At 40.1% G+C, this 22537-nt stretch overlaps 6 protein-coding genes across 6 annotated transcripts in view; all 6 read right to left on the bottom strand.

Moving 5' to 3' along the window:
- Positions 1 to 518: 518 nt before the first annotated feature.
- LOC143349780 (F-box/WD repeat-containing protein 9-like) lies at positions 519 to 3684 on the bottom strand. The gene is made up of 7 exons (XM_076781304.1): positions 3254 to 3684; positions 2537 to 2696; positions 2066 to 2208; positions 1769 to 1998; positions 1243 to 1492; positions 890 to 1165; positions 519 to 822 (listed from the first exon to the last, which is right to left on the bottom strand). The coding sequence occupies exons 1-7, from the start codon at positions 3335 to 3337 to the stop codon at positions 736 to 738; spliced, it is 1230 nt and encodes a 409-aa protein (XP_076637419.1). The 5' UTR covers positions 3338 to 3684; the 3' UTR covers positions 519 to 735.
- A 1491-nt stretch (positions 3685 to 5175) lies between these two features.
- On the bottom strand, positions 5176 to 9225 carry LOC143349781 (F-box/WD repeat-containing protein 9-like). The gene is made up of 7 exons (XM_076781305.1): positions 7702 to 9225; positions 7344 to 7503; positions 6596 to 6741; positions 6215 to 6444; positions 5883 to 6132; positions 5537 to 5812; positions 5176 to 5469 (listed from the first exon to the last, which is right to left on the bottom strand). The coding sequence occupies exons 1-7, from the start codon at positions 7783 to 7785 to the stop codon at positions 5401 to 5403; spliced, it is 1215 nt and encodes a 404-aa protein (XP_076637420.1). The 5' UTR covers positions 7786 to 9225; the 3' UTR covers positions 5176 to 5400.
- Positions 9226 to 9264: 39 nt separating this feature from the next.
- Positions 9265 to 10948, bottom strand: LOC143349779 (solute carrier family 52, riboflavin transporter, member 3-A). The gene has a single exon (XM_076781303.1). The coding sequence runs from the start codon at positions 10944 to 10946 to the stop codon at positions 9645 to 9647; it is 1302 nt and encodes a 433-aa protein (XP_076637418.1). The 5' UTR covers positions 10947 to 10948; the 3' UTR covers positions 9265 to 9644.
- Positions 10949 to 12234: 1286 nt separating this feature from the next.
- On the bottom strand, positions 12235 to 14363 carry LOC143349778 (solute carrier family 52, riboflavin transporter, member 3-A). Its single transcript, XM_076781302.1, has 2 exons — positions 13439 to 14363; positions 12235 to 13318 (listed from the first exon to the last, which is right to left on the bottom strand). Exons 1-2 carry the CDS (start codon positions 13669 to 13671, stop codon positions 12235 to 12237), a joined length of 1317 nt encoding a protein of 438 aa, XP_076637417.1. The 5' UTR covers positions 13672 to 14363.
- A 7032-nt stretch (positions 14364 to 21395) lies between these two features.
- Positions 21396 to 21930, bottom strand: LOC143350100 (uncharacterized). The gene is made up of 2 exons (XM_076781923.1): positions 21617 to 21930; positions 21396 to 21523 (listed from the first exon to the last, which is right to left on the bottom strand). The coding sequence occupies exons 1-2, from the start codon at positions 21928 to 21930 to the stop codon at positions 21484 to 21486; spliced, it is 354 nt and encodes a 117-aa protein (XP_076638038.1). The 3' UTR covers positions 21396 to 21483.
- The window catches only part of LOC143350094 (uncharacterized), a 113362-nt gene continuing 112754 nt past the window's right edge, over positions 21930 to 22537 (bottom strand). The window contains exon 6 of the mRNA XM_076781913.1: positions 21930 to 22420. Coding sequence (XP_076638028.1) covers positions 21943 to 22420 — 478 coding nt within the window. The 3' untranslated portion in view covers positions 21930 to 21942. The remainder of the gene's footprint in view (positions 22421 to 22537) is intronic.

Here is a 22537-nt window from a genome sequence, read left to right as displayed (position 1 = left end):
CCGAGTGAAATTTGAATCGCGTGCATTTCAAATATTATTTTGAATAATGGACGTTGATGGAAATGGAACCGAAGTAACATTTTTAACGTACGTAACGTGCAAATACGATATGAACGATCGAGAGCCTTTTCGAACAGTGGGCCCTGCTTGCAGCGCACGGAGTACATTTTCGAATTTAACGGTACTTCGTGCAATCTCACGTGAGATTACTATCGCTTTCTCTTAATATCTACCTACTAATTAGCAGTACAGCTTGTAGATAGTAATGAAAAGAAAAATTCTCCGGTATACGATGAACGTTCAGTCTAATATTTCGATCGACTTCGCGAAGTTAAATGTACGAATAAAATTACGATTTATACGTACGAAATGAATCGATAACTTTTATGGACTTACATTGTAATCAAAATTGTCGAAGTGGTCCGAAAATCTGAAAAAATTGAAACAACGCTTTAAAAGTATTTAGTAATAAATGATTCCTGGTTTGTCACACTTTCCTACTTCCAAAGTATATGGTATTGATTGTACATTTATTATTTATTTGTCACAAAATGAAAATGAGTAACGCATTACAGTGGAGTAATTAGTTAACAGCATAATTAGGAAAGCGTTTATTAAACATTTGTGTATAATATACTCGTAACTCTTATTTGATAATTCTCTTTATTAAAACTTATATAGTATATAGTATATAAAAGCAAAATGCTTGTAAAAATCTTTAAATTATCGACATTTTTATGCACATCGCATCCTCGAGTTCGGCCTCCAAATTTCAATCCCATCTGTGCCAGAAACAGCAAGGACGTCGTTCGAATAATCAATCTGCAAAATGAAATTGAACCCTGTACGAGTGTATCTAGCATAAATCAATGTTACACCGGACACTTACGCTAGCTATTTCACCATAACGCGACTTTAGGGTGACAATGTGTTGCGGAGGGTCAGTAGGACTGGATATTCGAACTGTTTCATCGGTGGAACTTGTGATCAAACATCCTGGTCCCACATGAACACCGCTGATACCTTTCTTGTGACCAGTAGTGTAACATTTAACCAGTTCAAAACCTCTTTTTGGATCTAACACGTGCAACTTTGCACTACAATCCCCGACATAAACCATATCTCTTTGCATACACATGCTCATGGGGAATGATTCTTGTGAAATCTGGAATATATTCACGCGAGATAATTAAAACGTTAGCATATCTGTTTTCTCTTTTTACAGAAAGTTCACTTTCTTACAGTGACATTTTTCATAAGTCTTCCTGCCCTTTGATCCCATATAGCGACAGTTCTATCTTCGCTGGCAGATAAAATGAAATTAGAACTCATTGACAATCTAATAACGGCTCTTTTATGCGGTTGGAACTTTACGATAGGATTGCATCCCAATCTTGGATCAAATACTAATACAGTTCTACAAAAGGAACCCGTAGCAAAAAGGGCTAACTCTGGACACGACGCAACGCACAACAGAGCACCGGAGACGATCCTGGAAGATATTTAACGCGTACATAAAATACTGCAAGCTTTTAGAGCGATACAACATTTTGCATAGTCATTTTTGGCAGAGCGAGAGAAAGCATGCAAAAGTACTAAGCTGTTTCTCTGCATCGTTTCTTTTTTTTTTTTTTTTGTTTTGAAAAACCTTAAAATAACATTTTAATTTTACCAAATAACTATTTCTTAATGGTAAAAATTCATGCCTTCCTCGCTCGGCCTTCCCACACCGCGAGCAGCGAAAATGACCACTTTGGTTTTCATGTACATCTCATAAGTTTTGAAGTGGACAAGATCAGTGTTGGTAAGGGTCCATGCTTTAACAGTTTGATCCCAGCTGCAACTGTAAACTGTATTGTCAATTGCTGTTAAATCCCAGATCCATCCATCGTGAGCAAAATCTATACTTTTAAAAAATTCTTCTTTATTTTCCTCGGAAGGAAGCTTCCACAACACCAAGGATCGATCTCTTGCTCCAGATATACAAATATGTCCATCCTAATTTAACACAAAAGTAATATTAATTCATTGGACATTATTAGATATAACAAAGCACATTACCCACCTGCATTAACAGCAGGCCATCGATGGTACTGTACTGTACATTACTAAGCGATATCCTGTCCATGGAATCCTCTTCCTTCCATAAAGAAGCTTGTTTTTCCAATGCAACGCACGATAATTTCCAAAACAGTTCGTCATCTTCATCTTAAAGGAAATACTTTCATGAATGAACAAAATACAAACAGAACTGTTAGCAAATGTTATTATAGTAAGAATACATTCCAAATAGAAAGTTAAACGTGACATTATGTAACTATTCATGAAAGTGTTTTATTCCTGTTAATTAAATTAAATAATTAATAGGGTGAAAATTAGGTTTTGTGTTAAATACTCTAGACTAGGGATAAGTAAACTCAGTACATGGAACACGTGAAATACAACTAACTATCATGTACAGTAAATAGATGGTGTTTTATTTATTTACAGAATGATTGGTCGTGCAAGGCGCAAGGTGCTATCAATTTGAGCTAACCAGGAGGCAAAACTGGGTAACCCGTATTTGGCCAAATATGATTAATTCTCACTTTCCACAGCGAGTTATCATTCAAAATCTCATGGAACTGTTTACATACTAAACTCAACCCATGTACTAATGTAGATGCATCTAGGAAGGAACAGATATGAAGAAATATCTGAAATACAATAATAAAATTGTGTTAGAATCATTTTATGTTAAAATGCGTCGATTAAATCTGTTCTACGGAAAAGAGAACGTTTAAAAAGGTGCATTCATCGGAACGGAATCGTATTTTTAAATGCATTGTGCGTAATAGGTATCTAAAAATGGCGGCCGACCACTGACGTTTCGATGAAATTTCTCGGATGTTTTACTTGTTTTTTTTAATGGTATACGTTGCAGGTCATCGCTAACAGAGTTTACTCAACTTCATACTTTTACTTCGAAAATATCTCCACGTCTATCATTCGCGACAACATTATCGAAATGAATTTATTGACACGTACTTCAACGGCAGTTATTCCAACGTTTATAAACACTAAATATAGCAGGGTTTCATTTAACAATCAGTGTACTGTGATAATCGAACAAATTTACAAAGATCAACAACTGTTACACGGTGAAAGTTACTAAAATAAACGTGAAAATTAGAGACTTCAAGTATTATAAATTTAATATGTAATTTAGATACATATATCTATGCAAATACGTGCAAAATTTACGTATACAAACCTCGACTGGAAGATCCAAAAAGGATAATCGTGAATTCGTTTTATTATGCTCAGTTTCTGCGCTCCTTTGTTCGTCATCGCACATTTTAATTTAAAATAGCCAGTACTGAACGTCACAGTTTTAAACAATATCATTCGACTGACTCTTAGACCTTTGGTGATTCACCGTGCAATGAAAATGATTAAAAGTAACGGGTGTTTTTTACTGACATTATTTACCGTTTTGGTCCTCGTGCTCGTTACAGCCTTGCATGAGCGCGCATGACTCACAATGTCACAATCACCAACTCCCAAGTCAGGGCTGGCAACGAGAGATGCCAGATTCAGTACCCGGTGCACTACTCACACATGCCAGATCACGCATACGTGATCTCGTAGAGTTTCGGAGAGTCGACAAAGGCAAACTGACACCATGCTCTCTTTCCTGGCTCTCCGAAGCTACCCGAAGTAATTTCGGATCGCCTCGTAGGAGACGAGAAAGCCACCCAAGTTTCGTGGAATAATTCGGTATTTTCAACGATAGATGGCGCTTATTTTTCGACCTCAAACCCCCTGGTGCTAAAATGCCCAAGTTTGTCGTGGAATAGTTCGTTATCGTCAACGTTAGATGGCACCTATTTCCCGCCGTCACGTCATCTATTGCTAAAGCGTCCAAGTTTGTCGAGAAATCCATCTAGCGTCGACGTTGCGAACTATTCCACGACAAACTTGGACGTTTTAGCACCAGGGGGCTTGAGGTCGGTAAATAAGCGCCATCTATCGTTGAAGATAATGAACTATTCCACGACAAACTTGGGCGTTTTAGCACCAGGGGGTTTGAGGTCGGTAAATAAACGCCATCTAGCGTTGAAGGCAACGAACTATTCCGCGGCACAATACAAACCACCGCTGTCAAATCACTGCTCCTTAATTTACTAATTACGCCTTTCCTGGGATTAATATACGAACTTTTAGAGTCTATGAATGTAGTATAGACCATTGACAAGATTCAAGGATACCTATTTTAGCCATCCCATGTGTTATTAAATAGTTATTAACCAATATCGAAAGTCTGTACACTGTTTCAACGCGACACCTTAGGGATCTATTGCTAATAACTAATTAATTAGACGAATGAGCGTTGCAAAATTGGTCCTTGAATGTTCCCAGGAATGTCTACTTGGTTCTCTAATAGCCAAAATGTGCGTGTTATTGTTGAAAAGTTGATAATTCATCGATTTAAGCAGACAATAGTACAGCCGTAAATGTTACGACTTCCGATATTCATTAATAACGTCTTAATTACTGGCGGAATGGTTCTAAAAACTATCCTTGAATCTTGCCAAGGGTCTATACTATGTTATTTGATTCTAAAAGTTCATATTTTAATCCCAGAAAATGAGTTATTAATGAATAATCAAGGTAAGTAATGTGTATCAGGAGTAGGAGGAGTGGGGGTAGCTGTACTCCGTTTTTAGTTCGAGACCTGTTCTTAGATGGCGATACCGTACGATTGCACCAAATCGTGGGGGGCGAGAGGGGATCTGTACTCCGGATAGTACGAATCCTGTTCTTAGATGGCGATACTATACGTCGTCACTAAATCGTGGGGGGCGAGAGGGGATCTGTACTCCGGATAGTACGAAACCCGTTCTTAGATGGCGATACTATACGTCGTCACCAAATCGTGGGGGGCGAGAGGGGACCGTATAGGTATACCCCGGATACCTCTAACTATGCTTTGGCACTGTTTAGCGCAATATTGAAGTAAGAATCGCTTCCAGTAATCGTTTATAATTTATTAATTACATTAAATAATGTACAGAGCAATGGTTGTTATCATTTATTTATCCACGAAGGCTACAATTACTGTTTTGAAGCATCGAATATCACTTACGGTGTAGAGTTATTAAAGAAAGTTAAAAATGATGAGTACACATAGAATTCTTTAAATTATATCATTTATTGCCATAGATTTACATTATACAAAGCTTTAATACATATATATCTTGTCAATACTTGTCAACGAAGGCCAGCAGTGGCCAGCAGAAGACAATAGTAATCCTTTGTTAGCCTTTCTCTCTCGACTCCCACGAGGCGGTCCGAAATCACTTTAGAGAGCTTGTAAAAATCATCAATTTATTGATAGTTTTATGTACATTATATTCATCACTTTGGCCTCCAAATTTCAATTCCGTTTGTACCGCAAACAGCAAGGACGTCGTTCAAATAATCAATCTGTAAAATAACATACTACTCTGCATAAACGTCCCTTACATAAATCAATGTTACATCAGATACTTACATTAACTACTTCGCCATAATTCGACTTGAGAGTGATGATATGTCGAGGAGGATCAGTAGGACTAGATATTCGAACTGTTTCATCTCTGGAGCTCGTAATCAAACAACCTGGTCCCACGCAAACACCGCTAATGCCTTTCTTATGCTCGGTTGAATAACACTTAAGTGGTTCATAATCTTGTCTTGGATCTAATACATGCAACTTTGCACTACTATCTCCCACGTAAACTGCATCTTTCTGTATACACATGCTCGTTGGGACTGATTCTTGTGAAATCTGGAATATATTCGCTCAGAATGATTGAAACTCTAGTATTCTTTTCTCTCGAAAAAGCACATTTTCTTACAGTAACATTTTTCATAATTTTCCCTGCCCTTAGATCCCATATAGCGACTGTTCTGTCTTCACTGGCAGATAAAATAGTGTAAGAATTCATTGCCAGTCTAGTAACAGCTCTTTTATGTGGTTGGAACTTTGTAACAGGATTGGAGCCCAATCTTGGATCAAATACTAATACGGTTCTACAAAACGAACCTGTAGCAAAGAGCGCTAAATCTGGACACGATGCAATGCACAACAGAGCATCTGAGACGACCCTAGAAAGTATTTAATGTTTGCATAAAATATTGTAAGTTTTCAAGCCAGCAAGTGGTAATGATTAATATAGATCGTACGTACGTCTCGTAAGTTTTGGAGTTAGCAAGACCAGTGTTTGTAAGAGTCCATGCTTTGATGGTTCTGTCCCAACTGCAACTGTAAACTGTATCTTCAATCGCTGTTAGACCCGAAATTCGTTCGTTGTGAGCATAATGTTCATATGTTACGCTTTCTCTTTTATTCTCCTCTGTAGGAAGTTTCCAGCACATCAAGAATTGATCTTCTGTTCCAAAAATACAAATATCTCCATTCTACCTTAACACATAAATAATTTGTTATACGTTCGATTTCACTTTATTATAAATCAAGCATAAACATAGTCTGGTAAACAATTTGATAAAATGTTTAATAAACCATGTTTGTTCACGTTATACTTGTTTATTTTAATTCAGTAACACGCACCTGTATTAATTGCAGGTCATCCATGGTGTTGTACACTAAACAATTACTAAGAGTTATCTTCTCCATGGAGTCTTGGTTTCTCCATAACGAAGCTTGCCTTTCTAATGCAACGCACGACAATTTCCAAAACAGTTTGTCATCTTCGGCTAAATGGAAACGATATTCTTAAATGTTAGTAAAATTGTCATTGTGTAACAAAACGTTTCAAGTAGGAAAGTACATGCAACATTATAACTACAGATAATAAATTCGATATACAGGATGTTCGATCATTCCTGGGAAAAATTTTAATGGGAGATTCTAGACGATAAAACAAGACGAAAATCAAGAATACCAATTTGTTGATTGAGGCTTCGTTAAAAAGATATTAACGCTTGAAGTTCCGTCTGTAGAACGTGCGTGTAATAGTGGTTCTCATTCAGCATGAGAAACTCTACTTACTGACGTATCAACAGTCTTACAGTTTTCTGAGTGAGAACCACTATCTGCGCACGCAGCTGTTCGCAGATCACCGTTCTACAGACAGAACTTTAAACGTTAATAACTTTTTAACAAAGCCTCCATCAACAAATTGGGATTCTTGATTTTCGTCTTATTTTGGTCTCTAGAATCTCCCATTAAAATTTTTCCCAGGGATGGCAGAACATCCTGTATGGAACACTCAAAATACAACTAATTATATGATATTTTATTTAATTACAGAATGATTGGCCGTGCAAGGCTCAAGGTACTATCAATTTGAGCTAACCAGGAGGTAAGACTGGGTACCCTGTATTTGGCCAAGTATGATTAATTCTAACTTTCCATGGTGAATCGTCATTTAAAATCTTATGGAACTGTTTGCACACTAAACTCAGTCCATGTACTAACACAGAGGCATCTAGGAAGGAACAGATATGAAGAAATACCTGAAATACAATAATAAAATTACGTTAAAATTCTTTTATGTTCTTGTAGAAAGTAAATAGACTAACAACCACCTACAATACAGCCCTGAGCATAGATACAACCGACCAATGAACTATTCTTAGAAGTCACATGGTTTTGTTTACAATTTTCTGATTTTTCTATGCGTTATTTCACTAATGGTAATTATAAATACGAACCTCGACGGGAAGATCCAACAAGGTCAATCGAGAATTCGTTTTCTCTTTATCAATTTCTGTGCAACATTGTTCGTCGTTGCACATTTTGATCTAAAATAATCGCTACTGAATGTTACGATTTTAAACAATATTATCGACTCTTAAACCTTCTCACAATTCGGCGTAGAATGTAGAATGAATAAAAATAACAAGTGTTGTTTCACTAACGTTGTTTATTATTTTAATCCTTGTACTCGCAATCAGCGTGACCAACAGGCCGCCATTTTCACACATGCGTATTGGAAAACGACGACATCTTAGTCTATATCATAACAAAATTAAATGGACTTAATAATAATTTTGAATTTATTCGCAAACTAACATCCGTTCACGTTGCATTCGCAAATCCACTTAGAGTATTGTACGAATTAATTTCTGTAAAAAATACGCGGTTATCAGATGATTCGATCCGATTAATTTCGCGATAAAATTTTATCGTAAAGGGAATAACTGTAGCGTGGTCTGAATAAACTGTAAATCATTTAATTAAAGCACAGATCACTTTATAACATTGTTTCAAATTTACAAAATATCGCGTACGTTTTACATTTCCCTCACTGATATAACGTTCATTAAAAATTTCATGGTTAACAGAGAATATTAATTTTCGAAACTCTTATATATTTATTTGGAATGATATCACGCTTCGCGTAGAGCTCACAATAATTGATCTTATAACAGACAGACAATTGTAGGATATCATTTTCCATTATGAAGAAACAATAATTCGAAATATGTAACAAGCGTATCTTAAGTACATACATTTTATTGGAAGGCAGTACTTAAGATAAAACAAGATAGTAATCATAATGGGTATAACATTATCTCCAAATACTTTTTTTTTATCATGCTGATTGCCACGCTAAGTTCCCGCGTGAATTCGCGGTTTTTTGGACGCCATGCACCCATGTAATTTAACAGAACGAATTACTGCATTTGGATGCACTATTCCATATTCGTCTTTGTGTCAATTCTGTTTTCGATAAATTTGATAAATTGTTTTCGTAATATTTTACGAATCACGCGTTACCCAGCTTCGATCGACAAGGCAGTCAATATATTATAAATAATTTCATAACATTCACTCAGCATTTTTGTTTGTTTGTGTATTACTGTCTGTTCGTAAATTTATACATACGTGTCCAACTACAAAAATATTTACGCATAAAATATACAGAGTGTTCGGCCACCGCTGGGAAAAATTTTAATGGAGGATTCTAGAGGCCAAAATAAGACGAAAATCAAGAATACCAATTTGTCGATGGAGGCTTCGTTAAAAAGTTATTAGCGTTTAAAGTTCCGCCCTAACTGAATTTTTTTCTCGAAAATGAGCAAGATTTCGGGGGTATGTCTATTCACCAAAAATGATTGTAATTGACCCCTGCAACCGAAAATAATTTTTTCAGAACGATTTGAAATTCTTTTTTTTCCGTCGAAAAATTTCACATCTTCTCGAATTTTTTTCTAGAAAGTGGGTAGGATTTCGGGGGTATATGTAATGACCAAAAATGATTGCAATTGACCCCCGCAACCGAAAATAATTTTTCCAGAACGATTTGAAATTTTTGAATTTAATTGTTAATAACTTTTTAACGAAGCCTTCATCAAGAAATTGGTATTCTTGATTTTCGTCTTATTTTGGCCTCTAGAATCTTCCATTAAAATTTTTCCCAGGGGTGGCCGAACACCCCTACTATTTCTTTTATACAACGATTGTTTGATAATTTGTTATCGTTACATTTTGGTACACAAACAAACGAATCAAATGCGTGATTCATTCAGAGCATTATACCAATCATCAGTTCTCGTACCTAAGGCAATATAAAAGTACATGTATTCTTAGCTTCACTCTTGAACGTTTATAAGTGCGCAAAGACGTCGTATTTACAATATTAATAATTTTCTCAAGCACAACTATCATAGACATTAAAATAGTTTGTAAAATTAATAACTACGAATGAAAACATTGCACCACTTGCAGAACCTATTTGCATAATAGCACCCACATTAAAGAGAATCTTAGGAAGCATTGTACTTCTAAATATAGACACAATGGATAATTTTAAATAAGAGATAAATCCTATCAGACTTGCCCATGACACGACAACTAAAAAAACACCGAGCTTGGTGTCTTGTAGTGGTGGAGTAGGAGACATTAATGCTAAATATGTGACATAACTTCCAATTGATAAACATACTGCAGTTAAATAATTGACAAACTTTATGTTTGATATCATCCACCAGTATGCTAATAAACATACAAATGGATTTGCAAATTGAGCAAATGTAACTGATAGTTTGAATGCTATGTTTCCATATGGTAAGCAAGAGTAAGATTGTATACTGGGAAAGAAACCATTACTAAAAAAGCAACAGATAGCAAGTAATATAAATAGATAATATTGCATTTGTTTTGTCAAGTCTTTGCTATTTCTTTCTAATGAAGAATGTTTCACACTTTGTACATCATTGGTACAATCTTTGTTAACTATGCAATCGACAGATTTATCAAAACTTTTTACATTCTGCACGAACGAAGAATATTCCAAAATAACGAATGCAGTTAGAGACAAGAATAAAATAATACAAATAAAAAGAAAATAATCGCTTGGAGAGAATTTCAAATCTGATTTAAAAGAATTTTTTGTATGATTTTTATCAGTTGTGCACTCTGTATTGTCTCCAACTCCTTGTATTAAAGCAACTATACTTGGTAATACACCGCTTAATCCTTCGCCTATGAAGAATGATACCAAATAATTTTTGTTAAAATTGCGAAGGTATGGCATAAATAATACAGAACTGGAACAGCCTACCAGAGCATTGAAAAATGTTAAAATAAATAATACCATGCTATATTCTGTTCCGTTAATAACAGTTCTTTCCGAATAGAAAAACGTTAAAAGTCCCATTGCAAAAGTTCCTGAAAATAGCAAACACAATATCCACCAAGATTCGTTTATCTTGCATCGAAAATATTCTAAAATCATATAAAGCAGAGGTCCAATATTAGCAGCCTGTATTACTAATACTAGATAAACTGGTAAAGTCCAGCCTTCTGGAGAGGTATTGATAAGTACTGGTACTTGTACATATATTCCATTGATACCAGTCCAAGTAGATATACCAAATACAGTTATAAGAAGATGCAGAACGATTCTATCTTTTCTCTTGCATCTATTCAAATCTTGTGAAACATTACTCATTTTGTCATTTTTGTATGAAAAATCACAATTTGGATTTATTGCTGGATAACAATAACAAAGTTAAATGATTACGATACTATAACACTTCGATGGCCGTGAGGCGAACCGCGAGCTCTAGAAGTAATTCTTCCGATTTCACTCTCAAAATATGTTATTACGTGTGTTAATTACACAACTATAAGGCCAATTGAATGGAATCGAATCCCCGAAAATTGTCTGGAACGAGCGACTCATCCCACATGACCATCCGCGTCACAAAAATAAATATTTTTTCACTGCATAAACTTACACAACTTGTTACAATTGATATTTCCACCTAATTTTTTTCTTAGGTTTCTGCTACCAATAGCATCACTTTATATTATGTTTATTATATACAACAGTTTATAAAAGTACAAGATTGTTCATTGAGATTCTACAGTATTTAGTACACTTCTGCTAAAGAAACTGATGCGTTGAAATTATATGGTTTCTACATCTTGGACTCTTGCTTAGTCAGAATAATAAAATTTATCAGATAATGTACAAAGTTGATAATTTCTAAATCCTTAAATTGACTAAGTGGCAGCTAAATTCTGTATGAAATACGATTTAATACTTTGGTACCTAAAATGAATCCATGCATTTGAAAAAGCATTACATCACTGCAACAGAACTGATGATTGTATAGTGCTTATAGGCACTGACATTTCCATGTTTATTGTAGATAGATAAACGTACTACAATGAACGACATGGTAAAATTACACCCTCCTTCAATTCAGAGTTTTGAAAATGCAATTGACTGAAATGTACAATAGTTTTGTGCCTCGATATATAAAGCTGTTCTTTAAGTACATTCATTTATCTAAGTAAAGTCCGAGTTCTTTGAAATATGTATACAAAATTTAAGTAAAAATGCATTATACATAACTTACTTGAGTCAAGCAAAATATATGTTTTCGTTATACTCGATTTTTATAGATTTACGTTATTTTTTCCCTGATTTATCACGATATAAGTTATTTTAATACTAGTAATGTACGTGTACCTTTAATTACAATATATAATCCGGCTTTATAATGAAAATAAATTTATCAAAACTAAATTGATTCCTATTTATGTTAATCACTAGCAGGGATCAGTCTCAGCTGTGCAAGTCTAAATCCCATAACTTCTCTTTGTACAGTAGTCATTACCGACAGGAACTAAGAAATATATTAATATTTTACCCTTTCAACTAATTATTATAGTATTAAAATTTTTATATACTTTTTATTAATTGGGCTAATTCTATTCCGTATAAAATGTCAATGTTTTGTAGACAATGAACACGGAGAATAAGAATGAAATAGCTTTGCATGATTAACTAAAACGAACGTGACTATTGCGCCGATCAATGACCCAACTTGAGTTGCAACACCGGTATAATATAGACCTCGGCCAGGATCGGGCCTAAACAACGTCGTGATGCATAATTTTATAAACCCTATTAGACCGCTAATTAGTATCCAAGATAAAACTACTAACAATTCACCTATCCAAGTGTTTTGTAAAGGTGGGGTAGGTGATCTAGCAGCTAAAACGCAAACGAAACTAGAGAGCACCATAAGGACTCCGAGCAGCACAGTGAGAAGACTTACTTTTGGCATTTTAATAACAAAACCTAAACACATTGCCAATGGACCAGCCATCGACGATAGAGTAACAGTTAAATGATATGCAACATTCCCATATGGTAAACAAGAATACGATTGGAGACTTGGTAATGTACCATTCCCTAAGAAACAAACAATTGCCATCATAACTAATAAATATGAATACACTTGTTTAGACATTGTCCAACCAGTGTTAGTTTTATAACTTGGTGGTGCTCTTGTGTCTGTTGGCAATGCCTCCATACTATCTGGATGTTTCACACGTTCTCCAACAGCAATGGATAAATTATTCAATCCCAAGAAAGACAAATAAGACAGGAACAATAAGACACCGATGAAAATAAAGAATGTTTGACACGAAAATCTGGGCTCTGGATAGTGAAGCTTTAATTCTACTTCGCTTGATCCAGGCTGAGTAACATTCAAACATTCTGGATTACCACCAACACCTTGGACCAATGCCACTATGCTTGGCACAAATCCGCTGAGCCCTTCTCCTACAAGATACGACACTAAATAAATTTCTCTATAGTTCCTCATGTAGGGCATGAAAAGAACCGAACTCGTACATCCGACCGTGGCTGTTATGAACATTAGGGACAAAAGAGCAGTAGAGTGCTCATTGCCAAATACTATCGAAGTTTCGTGGTATAAAAAAGCTAATATAAATGTAGCCAACGATGCTGCTGCTAGAAGTGCATATGTAATGTACTTATCACATGCCCATGCACTGTATCTGAAATAGAAAATACTTACATAATTGCAGATTATAAAGATATTAACAATTGTATTACAAATGTTTGTTATCTATATCAATAAATATAGCTTAAGTAGGCACAGTTTACGATATACTTACTTTATGTACATTGTGTAAAGTATTGGTCCCAAGTTGGCAAATTGTACTAGCATAACCATATGTGCTGGAAGACTCCATCCTTCTGGAGAAACATTTACCAGAAGGGGTAGTTGAACGTAGATACCATTTACACCAACCCACGCACCAAGGCCAAACATCAGTGCAAGAAGATCGACTATTAACCTTCTGTTACTTAATCGTTGACTTAACATTTTCGTCCTTTTGTCATTCATCAATAGTGATTCTACGTAGGTCGGTCGACCTTCGTATGTATTTCCCCGTTCTCTCGCCGTTGTTCGTTTCTGTGTATGAACAATTTTAGGCTTTTCTATTCGAAGACACGTAACTGTGTAGGCAGCACAGGCGCGTGGAAAAATCTTTCTTTTCCTATATTTGGTATTTCCTAACTGTCTTACGCAACAACTGCGCTAGTTAAGAACATCTGTCAGTCGCAGGAAGAGGAAAAAAAAACAATCTCTTCGACGCGGTTAGCAGTCACGATCGTTTTTAATACTGTTTCGGTGTCGCGACAAGGTACGGGTTGTCGACGTTTCTTCTTTCGCGTAAATGCTTCTTCACGCTCGTCTCTCAGTCTGGAAGCGATTTTTCAGCCGTTTAACACCGTTCTGACATAGCTTTCTTTCTTCTCCACGCGGACAACATAACCTATCGTCGAAAAAAAGTCACAGCCGTGATGAGACAGGACTCGACCTGTTTAACGGATCCGCGTGTATAACTCCGAAGTTCGCGACTGCGTGCACCAAATTGCCAGAAAATACCCTGGCAATAACGTTACAAAACTCAGGCACGATAATCGACACGCAAATCAATCAACGGCCGTAGCACGACTGTCGCTTTCGATGATTAACTATCGCGCGAGTGCGCTTCATAGTTATCGATTTATTTTGCCAAGGTTATCGATACAATTCTTAGCATATAATGTACACGTATATGTATATATAAATTCATCGAAACATCATTTTTAACGAGGTCTATTACTCTGCTACCATTTCATTTTAATACTTTTTCAACGTGGAACTAATGTAACTTCATTCGTGACCAATTGCTTTTACTTGACATCTATAGATGTACAGCGGAAGGTCGATTATTTGAATCAATAGGGGGACAAACTCGTTCCGACAACCGATATAAAAAAATAAATTAATAACTTTTGGGTTATGGGGCTATTCTGACTATTCAGAGGATAATGAGATTCTTATAATGTACTATGTTTAATATGCAATGACTGCTATACAGCATGTAAATTTTACTTACCTACAAGCTACAGTAAAGATTCTTTGTGCGATCGTAAGATTACCTCCATTCTCACCGATTGGGGTGGTGATTACGAATTTTATCTCTCTCATCTGAAAAAAACCCATATCGTTGTTCAGACGGAGACTTAAAGAGTCTAATGGTGGGGATTTCTGGGATGGGATTAAGTCCTGATTACTCGGTAACTTGCGATCTCTGCAAAGCACACGAGTCGTTTTGCTTATACGCAGAGGGGGGCAGGTAATAAGAAATAAGAACCACCGTCGGTTTGAATATAGCAAGAATTTTATAAAAGACGAGGCAGACTCACAGATGGTTTAAGTACATTAGTTATATATACCCTCAAAACTTGTTGAGAAACGTGTGACGGTTGCGTTCGCATTTCTGAATAAATCACACGGATGAAAAAAGGGTTTGTTTGCGTAGAGGTGCGTTTACATCGTGCGTAAAAAGTACGAACATACATCAATCGAAAAAGAGCCGTCACGAGGATTAGAAGCTGAAAAAGGAAACGCTCGACTGCCTCTGGACGTCGCGCCATTATCGTCGACGAACGTAATCGCGCTGGACACGTTGTTTTCTCGTTACTTAATTGCAACAACACGTTGTTCGTTGGCATAATCGCGCGCAAATGTAGATAATCCATCATTCGTTCGCGTACGAAACGTATCGTCGATGGCTTATTATTCTCGCGAACGATACGGGCAAGACTCGACGATAAAACGACGCGCGATACCGCCATTTGACCATTTGACACTGTTTGGCATCGCGTAAGAGGAAGTCGGGCAGATAAGAAACAACGTGACGTCTCCCTGGACGAAAGGGACACGAAAAATATACGATAAAATTACTGCGAGAAAAATTATTTCGAGTAGTAAATCGCGTGGCGGCCGACCGTTGCACGAACTATCGTGAACGGCCATTGCCGCGTAAATGACTAGTGAATCTTTATTGTTTCATGGTGTCGCCGTCTGTCAGCGCGCACGACGTTCGTTTTTCGAACGTTCGATGGATCGATCGCGACGTTTCGATCGTTTATCATCGCCGGGAATATAAAAACGATTCGAAACGAAGCAAAAACAAAGAAATCATTTCGTTGATAACCTTGGACGATTATCTTTGAGAACGGGAATTCATAAGTCGTAATAAAATCTCTGATTAATCGATATTGTTTTTAAGCCGAACGCAAAAAGATGGCGAGTATGCAAAATGCAACGAGGAAAGGTCAGGACGTTTGCGTCGGTTTCAAAGAATGTTTCCACTTTGCGATATGAATTCTGTAGAGCTCCGACGATGAATATATGTCCTCCATATTTCACGTATCGTTTCTAGGAAAAACCGATAACCTAGAGCCGTGCACGATATTAGCGTTCGCCCTTCTGGAAACAGTTACAGACGCGGAATATCGATGGACAAAAATTAATTATGCTACGGCGGAGTGGGGGGATAGCAATATCGAGGCTGGAGAGGCCACCGCCCGATACTTACAAACTCGAACAAAAGTACACAGCGTTCTCGTACGTTTCGGTCTGGAACTTTGAAAAATCGATTCTTTTTTCCCTTTGCCACGGACACTTCGAAATTCGAAAAATTGCCAAAGCTACGGGAAGTTTGACCGTAATGGGTGGCGTCACCTCCCGTACTAGCTGCCAGAGGGGTCGTTCTCTCGCAAGCGTTCGACCGACTACCGTCTTTCCCTGCGTTTAAACAAAAACGACTACCCTTTCCTCGATCGCGAATAAATACTCCCAAGTACTTTTCGAAGCGTAAATTTGCGTTCTCTGGACCAGTTTCGTCGCGAGAAAGTTTAAACGTCTGTATCTACCCGTGGATGATCCCCAAGCGAGGCTAATGGGTATTTTATATGGCAGCCGAGACTTTCGACTCCGAAAGTCCGGAGGAACCGACATCGACACGCGATGAATAATTCAATACGACCGGCAACAAAAGTTCTCGAAAGCTACGAGCCACCGGGCGCTTTCGAATCTGTTCCCATCGATCCCAGACTCTCGTCAGCGTTCTCCTATCGGTGATCAATTTTCACCAAGGTCAATTGATGCCCCGATCGGAGTGACGCAAGCGAACTGGGATCACGGAACGAATCTCGTTGCCAAACAGAGATCAGAGTGTGATCGTGATTCAGCAAGAATACACAGATAATAAGAGATAAGTACGTATTGGCGTATGTACAGGGTGGCCAAGAAGCCCGGGGTCTGACTTACGGTGGGCGAAAAGGGGCGAAATTTTAAACGAACTGGCGAATTTTGACCGTAGCTGCTTTGTGTATCCGCGTTCCTCGACGACGATGCCCGCGCTCCGGCCCTCGTGAGAGTGAATTTAATTGACTGAAGTGCCGAACCGAATCGCGGGCACGGGGATCTTGAATCTACGACCTCGTTAACGCCGACAACACGTGGAAGATAAGATCGTCGAGTGGTTTATGAATTTATCGCCGGGGTCCTGCACGCTCTGCTTTTCCCTCGAAGCTCGAGTGGCCCCTTGGACCGTTGAATTATACTTGGAAATTCGGGTTATTGGGCGCTTCGAGTGCCACGAGGCGTCCAACGTCCCCGGCGCGTTCGGGAGCTGCAATATTTAGCCCTTTGCGCTCCCATCGGTACCGAAGAAACCTTTTCAGACACCCGAAGAATTTTTAGATCGATACCTTCCAGGTGTCGCGCGACATCGAACGGATCGAATCCACTCCTTTCCGGAAGCGGAATCGCGGGGGGTTATCGCGCTGACAGACGTTAAGGTGTTTTCACCCCGATCGGATTAGGTGCGATTGTCAGAGCTGCTGTCACGCCTGTCGCGAGCGTTTCGATAGAAAATTCTGGATTGAAAACCGTGAAACAGGTGAGTATAGACTGACAAGAGGGTTACGGGCGAGACTTCCGGGCGACAGTTTGCCCGTTGGCCTCTCGAAGCGGAGGTTGCCAGTGGAGATAAATCGAGCTCTCGACACGGGACGCTCTTTTGCAGTTCGCTTCGTTCGCGAGTACGATCGATAAAATCTGACAAATTACACAACGATATAATGACATTAGATACAATCGGTTCTCGTCGTCGATCGGTCGATCTCGGCCCACGCCATCGGCGTGGACTCGACTTAGTCTTCGGGGGACGCATCGACGTCGACGATGGTCCTGTATACATGACCGCATATACGATAAGAAACTTTTTAATCGACGACACCGCCGGAATTGCGTAAGAGAGACCAGCTTTCCGGCCCTATCGGGCCCGCCTCGCCGATAGTCGATCGGTTACACCATTTTACTACGGTTCGTTCGCGATCGGGACGGTTTACAGTACGTTAAAACAGACCTCCTTCAGCAAGGAATCATTCGTACAAATTTATACAAGCTCGTGGATATAAACTTAACCCATTTTAGAACTTTATAGGACTTGAAAGGCGACTAAAAACTGTGACGTTCGAAGCTTTCGAATTTGATGGCGATCGAGTACTGGCGAGGCCGCCATTGCATCACGGAAACTCGTATATCCGCTACACCATTGGCGTAGGAACGTCCGTCGAGGATCGGAGGATCGATTTCCCATTTTTCGTTCGTTTCTTTATTCCCTCTCTGGGTTCCGAACGTTGCTCCGCGGCCCTTTGTCAACAGGGAAACGTAATCTTGCCGGCGATGTGAGCGCGGCGGGCCGCCATATTAAAATGGAAATAAGACCTCGGCGTGTCTTCGTTCCCGCTATCCCGGAATCGAATAAATTTCCCGGCGACTCGGGCTGGAGAATTTTCCCGGGCGATTATTTGTCAGTTTTATCGCGCGGCGCGGGTTATGTTTGCTCACGTGCTTCTTATCGCGAGCTCGACCTACTGGGCCGCTGTTTAAGAATATCGTTAGCGGGAACGTGACGACTTGCAAATTTTCATTTTTTTTCCCGTTCGCGATTAGAATATCGCCGCGCTAATAAGTCGACGAGCATTAAGTCCGGAATTATGGATGAAGTTACGCGGCAGATAGCGGGTTTGCTTATCAGAAATTGTAATACCCGGGTTTTCGAACTAGCAAACTTAGGAAAATGGCGGCCGTTCGATCGGTTCGAGCGTCGAAGGGGATTTCGATCGTACGATCCTCGTTAATAATCCTTCTCGTCTTTGCACATATATATATATAGGCACAACTCTCGTAATATCTTCTTTCATAAATCTTCAACAGTTTTAAGTACAGTTATATACAAAGTATACAGACTCTGCTACTTCAGAGGAGGGATACAACTTTCATGCGATCGTATCGTGTTCCGCGATATGGCGAGCCAGCGGATTTAAAAGCACCGACGGAGAGCGACCGACGAGCCTTATCTACGGAACGATTAACTTCCGATAGTAAACTTATCGGGTGACAAATCCGGTGGATATTTCGAAACGGGGCGAAATTAAATTGGCAACTCGAACTTGTAAATACAAACGCGACGGTGGAAATCCCGGAACGCTGTATAAACGTTTGTAAAACGAAGCCACTCCGTAAAGCAAATAAATTGTTGATCCCCTCTGGGCCTGATTGATAATTTTCTATTGCACATTTTAATATTTTAATAAAAAGAAAAGAAAGAAAGTTGGGATACGAATGGAGGGAAATTAGAGGCGTCGCAAGCGACGATTTATGGGCCAAGATGGCGGATGGCGGAGGAGGCTTCCATGGATGGTCGTTGGCTTTTTCGCCAGTGCTTTTAAATGGCTATCGCCGGATCAGATGGGTTTCGTGTGCACAGGTGCGGCTGAACCACCTGCGGGCACACGTGCGCTGGCACACGACGATTCATGGTGGTCTATTAAACGCGTACGCGGTGTGGATTGACGCCTTATCGATCGTTAGCTAACGATGTGGCGGACGTGGAGCATCGACGTGCACGTATCGCTCGCAGCTTCGATTACGCAAGAGATGCTCGATTCGGGATCGATTTTATAAACGATCGATCTCCTAAATCGATTCTTGGTACACGATTTCGATACCTATCGATATTCTTTGAACGTTCGTCTTCGTTTCGTTCGATCGTTTCACGTCGCGTCCTTGCTTCGTCTCGACGAAATGAAGTGTTAATTGGCGCGCTTCCGTCGGACGAACGAATCGAAGAGGAAAAAAAAAGAATATCGACGGGCTGTCCGTTCGGTAATCGGATAGCGAGACTAAAGTTAACATCGAAACGTCGATCCCGGAATGCTCGACGGGACGGGACGAGCAGGAAATTAGGTGACAAACGTGCGACCCAAAGGTTCCAGCGCAATATCGTCCGAGGACCTAGCACATATATGCTCCGTGGTACAAATATACCCTCTGATACAGTCGTAAATTATCGTTTGGGAACCGTGCTTGAAACATTTAAACAATATTTTTGCTCGGAGAAACCAAAGTTCCACAGTAGTACAATAAAAATTAAACTCACATGTCCGATTTGTCTCGTTTCGCTTAACAAACAGATACTGCCTCACCGTGCACCATTAATCTCTAAAACAAAATATATCGTGTAAGAAAATGTAAGTGACCATGAAACTTCTTTCGTTCGATGGAACGAGTAAAACGGGTCGACGATCGAACCGCTGATCGTTCGCATTGTATTTACCCTGGTCTTTTGGCCGCCATCTTGGATGGCAATGGTCGTGCCGAACATCGACGACTGCGCACATCCGACATCCGGTGCGATCTAGCAACGATCCCGGTTCCCCTACTTTCGGTTTATGTAACATCGACTGCACTCTAAACTCTGTTTTTCATTTTTTTTTTTTTTTTCGTTTTTTCCTTTTTTCTTGTTTTCTTTATATATTTTCGTTTTAGGTGTGTACGTGCTACGATAATTAACGTTGTTACGAGTTTGGTGGCGACTACGCCGCACGGATCCTTTATTATCAAAGAAGTCGCAGACGATAGGTGAAAAAAGTCTTTAGAGGAAAATAGGTTTTTTGTTTGTTTTTCTTCTTTTTTTTTTCTTTTTTTTTTTAGTAAATTGACAAGTAGATAGAATCGTATCGGTGTACATACGTGTGTAGAATCGTAATCGAGGGGCGAACGAGGCTGTTCGGGTTCCCGTCGATTCCCCCCATCTTGGTTCCTACCGTGTACGTGTGCGTGTGTGTGTATGGTGTGTATCTCTGTGTTCGTACGTCGCTCGACCGGTGTTCAAATCGATTATTAGTAACGTCAAAGCCGTCTTTTGGTTCCTCCATCCGCGACGGGCCGAGTTTCTTGCTTCGGAGCTGTCTTCGGAACTGGACAAGATACATCGCGAGCCTCTTCATCCTTGGTCTCGGTTTCTCGGACTTCGTCGACAAAAAAAACCTCTCCAAAAAGAATAAGAAAAACTCAAAATAAAAAAAAAAAAGCGTACGAATGTAATCGATCGACCGTCCCCGTGCTCGAAACCTTTCGAGGCTGTGTGATCCATCATCCTTCCCCTCGCGTCATCTTGTTGTCCGGCGTTCCTCCGGTGTATTGTCGAGATCATCCGTAATCTGGTCGCGAGCTTGTATAGCGCTCGCGGAAGGAGCGTGTGCCCTTTCTACTCCCAGACTCTCTTCGCGTCGAACCTTTTCGTAACGTGGTCGTGTGCCTCTTCCGGGTTCTCCGTCGATCAAACGTCTCGAGCCAGGGCCGTTGGAGGGCCCCTGGTCCGCGAGAACACAAACGAGTCGACGGGGTTTCTTCACCAACTCAACGTTCGAAACTCTCTCCACATCACAAAAATACGTCACTGTTATCCGGTACCCGGTTCGAATCCCGTATCGTACCAGTCCACTGGTCCGCGATTGCGCTCCTTCAAAGAGGCTCTCCCCGTCTGGTGGCCATCTTGGCAGCCCTGGAAGCCAAAGCGCCCAATGAGCACACGAGACCCGTCAGGGTCTCCCAGAAAGTGGTCCTACGTCTTTTGTGCGCTGCCTGACCGACGTACCCCAAATAATAGCCGGCGTAACGGTCGTTTCCGCGTTCCGAGGCGCTGTCCGACCTCCCGACGCTGGACCTGGCCGACTTCGGTTGCTGCACGATACTCCGACGGTGCTCCTGGTGCTGGGAATGATCCAAGCTCTGCCTGGGCGAACCGTCACCGAACCTTTGCTGCGGCTCCGTCTCGTACAGGTGTTGCTGTAGCTGAACGTTGCTCAGCCGTCGGTCCATCATCCTCACCAGGTTCTGGTGGACGCGGTGATCGTTCTCCTGCAAGATTGGCAATTGCCGTCTGCAACCGGCGGCCGGCGTCTCGTTCATCTGTTCCACTTGTCAGGCATATTCGGTGTCCGTGGACGCGGACCTCTCCAGGTGCGCCTGATGGCCACCGTGAAGCTGCTGGTTCTGGTTCTGCTGTTGCTGTTGCTGTTGCTGCGCTTGGGCGTACGCCAGGCTCTTCTGGTAGCTGAACAGCTGCCTCTCCAGAGTGTTGTTCTCACCCTGAAGCGTGGCTATCTCGCGTCTCATTTGCTGATTGTGTATGCGGCACACGTCGTCGTACTTGTGATAGGTGGCTTGGAACAGCAGGTGGCTCTCGTTCCATTCCAGCCGGATCCTCAGTTGACCTTTGTCCGTCAGGAACGGGCACTGGTTGTTCTTCACCTCGTTCGTGTCCAGATTCGTCTCCATTATGATGCCCTCGTCCGTCGATTCTTGGGCGTAGTACCGGCTGAACGGGGCGCCCGGCAAACCGATCGCCACGGTGCTCGACTCCTCCTCTCTGAGCAGGTACGCCGACCAGCTCACGTACCTGGTCCAATTACATTCGTTAACCCTTTATCTAGAAACTAACAGGTTTGTTACTCTTGCGGGAAAGAGAAGGAAAGGATAGTGGATAGCCGGTCGAGGAGTGTATATGTAGGAACGA

Source organism: Colletes latitarsis, chromosome 14, assembly GCF_051014445.1.
Source record: "Colletes latitarsis isolate SP2378_abdomen chromosome 14, iyColLati1, whole genome shotgun sequence".
Classification (NCBI taxonomy): Eukaryota; Metazoa; Arthropoda; class Insecta; order Hymenoptera; family Colletidae; genus Colletes; species Colletes latitarsis.
This window is presented reverse-complemented; position numbering and strand designations above follow the sequence as displayed.

Coding starts and splice junctions, on each gene's coding strand:
- LOC143349779 (XM_076781303.1), bottom strand. CDS start 10,946: ATGAGTAATGTTTCACAAGATTTGAATAGATGCAAGAGAAAAGATAGA.
- LOC143349778 (XM_076781302.1), bottom strand. CDS start 13,671: ATGAATGACAAAAGGACGAAAATGTTAAGTCAACGATTAAGTAACAGA. Junction 13,319..13,438: donor CTTTACACAATGTACATAAA/GTAAGTATATCG, acceptor TTTCTATTTCAG/ATACAGTGCATGGGCATGTG.
- LOC143350100 (XM_076781923.1), bottom strand. CDS start 21,930: ATGAACGAGACGCCGGCCGCCGGTTGCAGACGGCAATTGCCAATCTTG. Junction 21,524..21,616: donor TACGCCGGCTATTATTTGGG/GTACGTCGGTCA, acceptor TTTGGCTTCCAG/GGCTGCCAAGATGGCCACCA.
- LOC143349781 (XM_076781305.1), bottom strand. CDS start 7,785: ATGTGCAACGACGAACAATGTTGCACAGAAATTGATAAAGAGAAAACG. Junction 6,742..7,343: donor GTACCCAGTCTTACCTCCTG/GTTAGCTCAAAT, acceptor GTTTCCATTTAG/CCGAAGATGACAAACTGTTT. Junction 5,813..5,882: donor AAATTATGAAAAATGTTACT/GTAAGAAAATGT, acceptor AATATATTCCAG/ATTTCACAAGAATCAGTCCC.
- LOC143349780 (XM_076781304.1), bottom strand. CDS start 3,337: ATGTGCGATGACGAACAAAGGAGCGCAGAAACTGAGCATAATAAAACG. Junction 2,209..2,536: donor TTACCCAGTTTTGCCTCCTG/GTTAGCTCAAAT, acceptor ATTTCCTTTAAG/ATGAAGATGACGAACTGTTT. Junction 1,999..2,065: donor ATGGCCTGCTGTTAATGCAG/GTGGGTAATGTG, acceptor GTGTTAAATTAG/GATGGACATATTTGTATATC.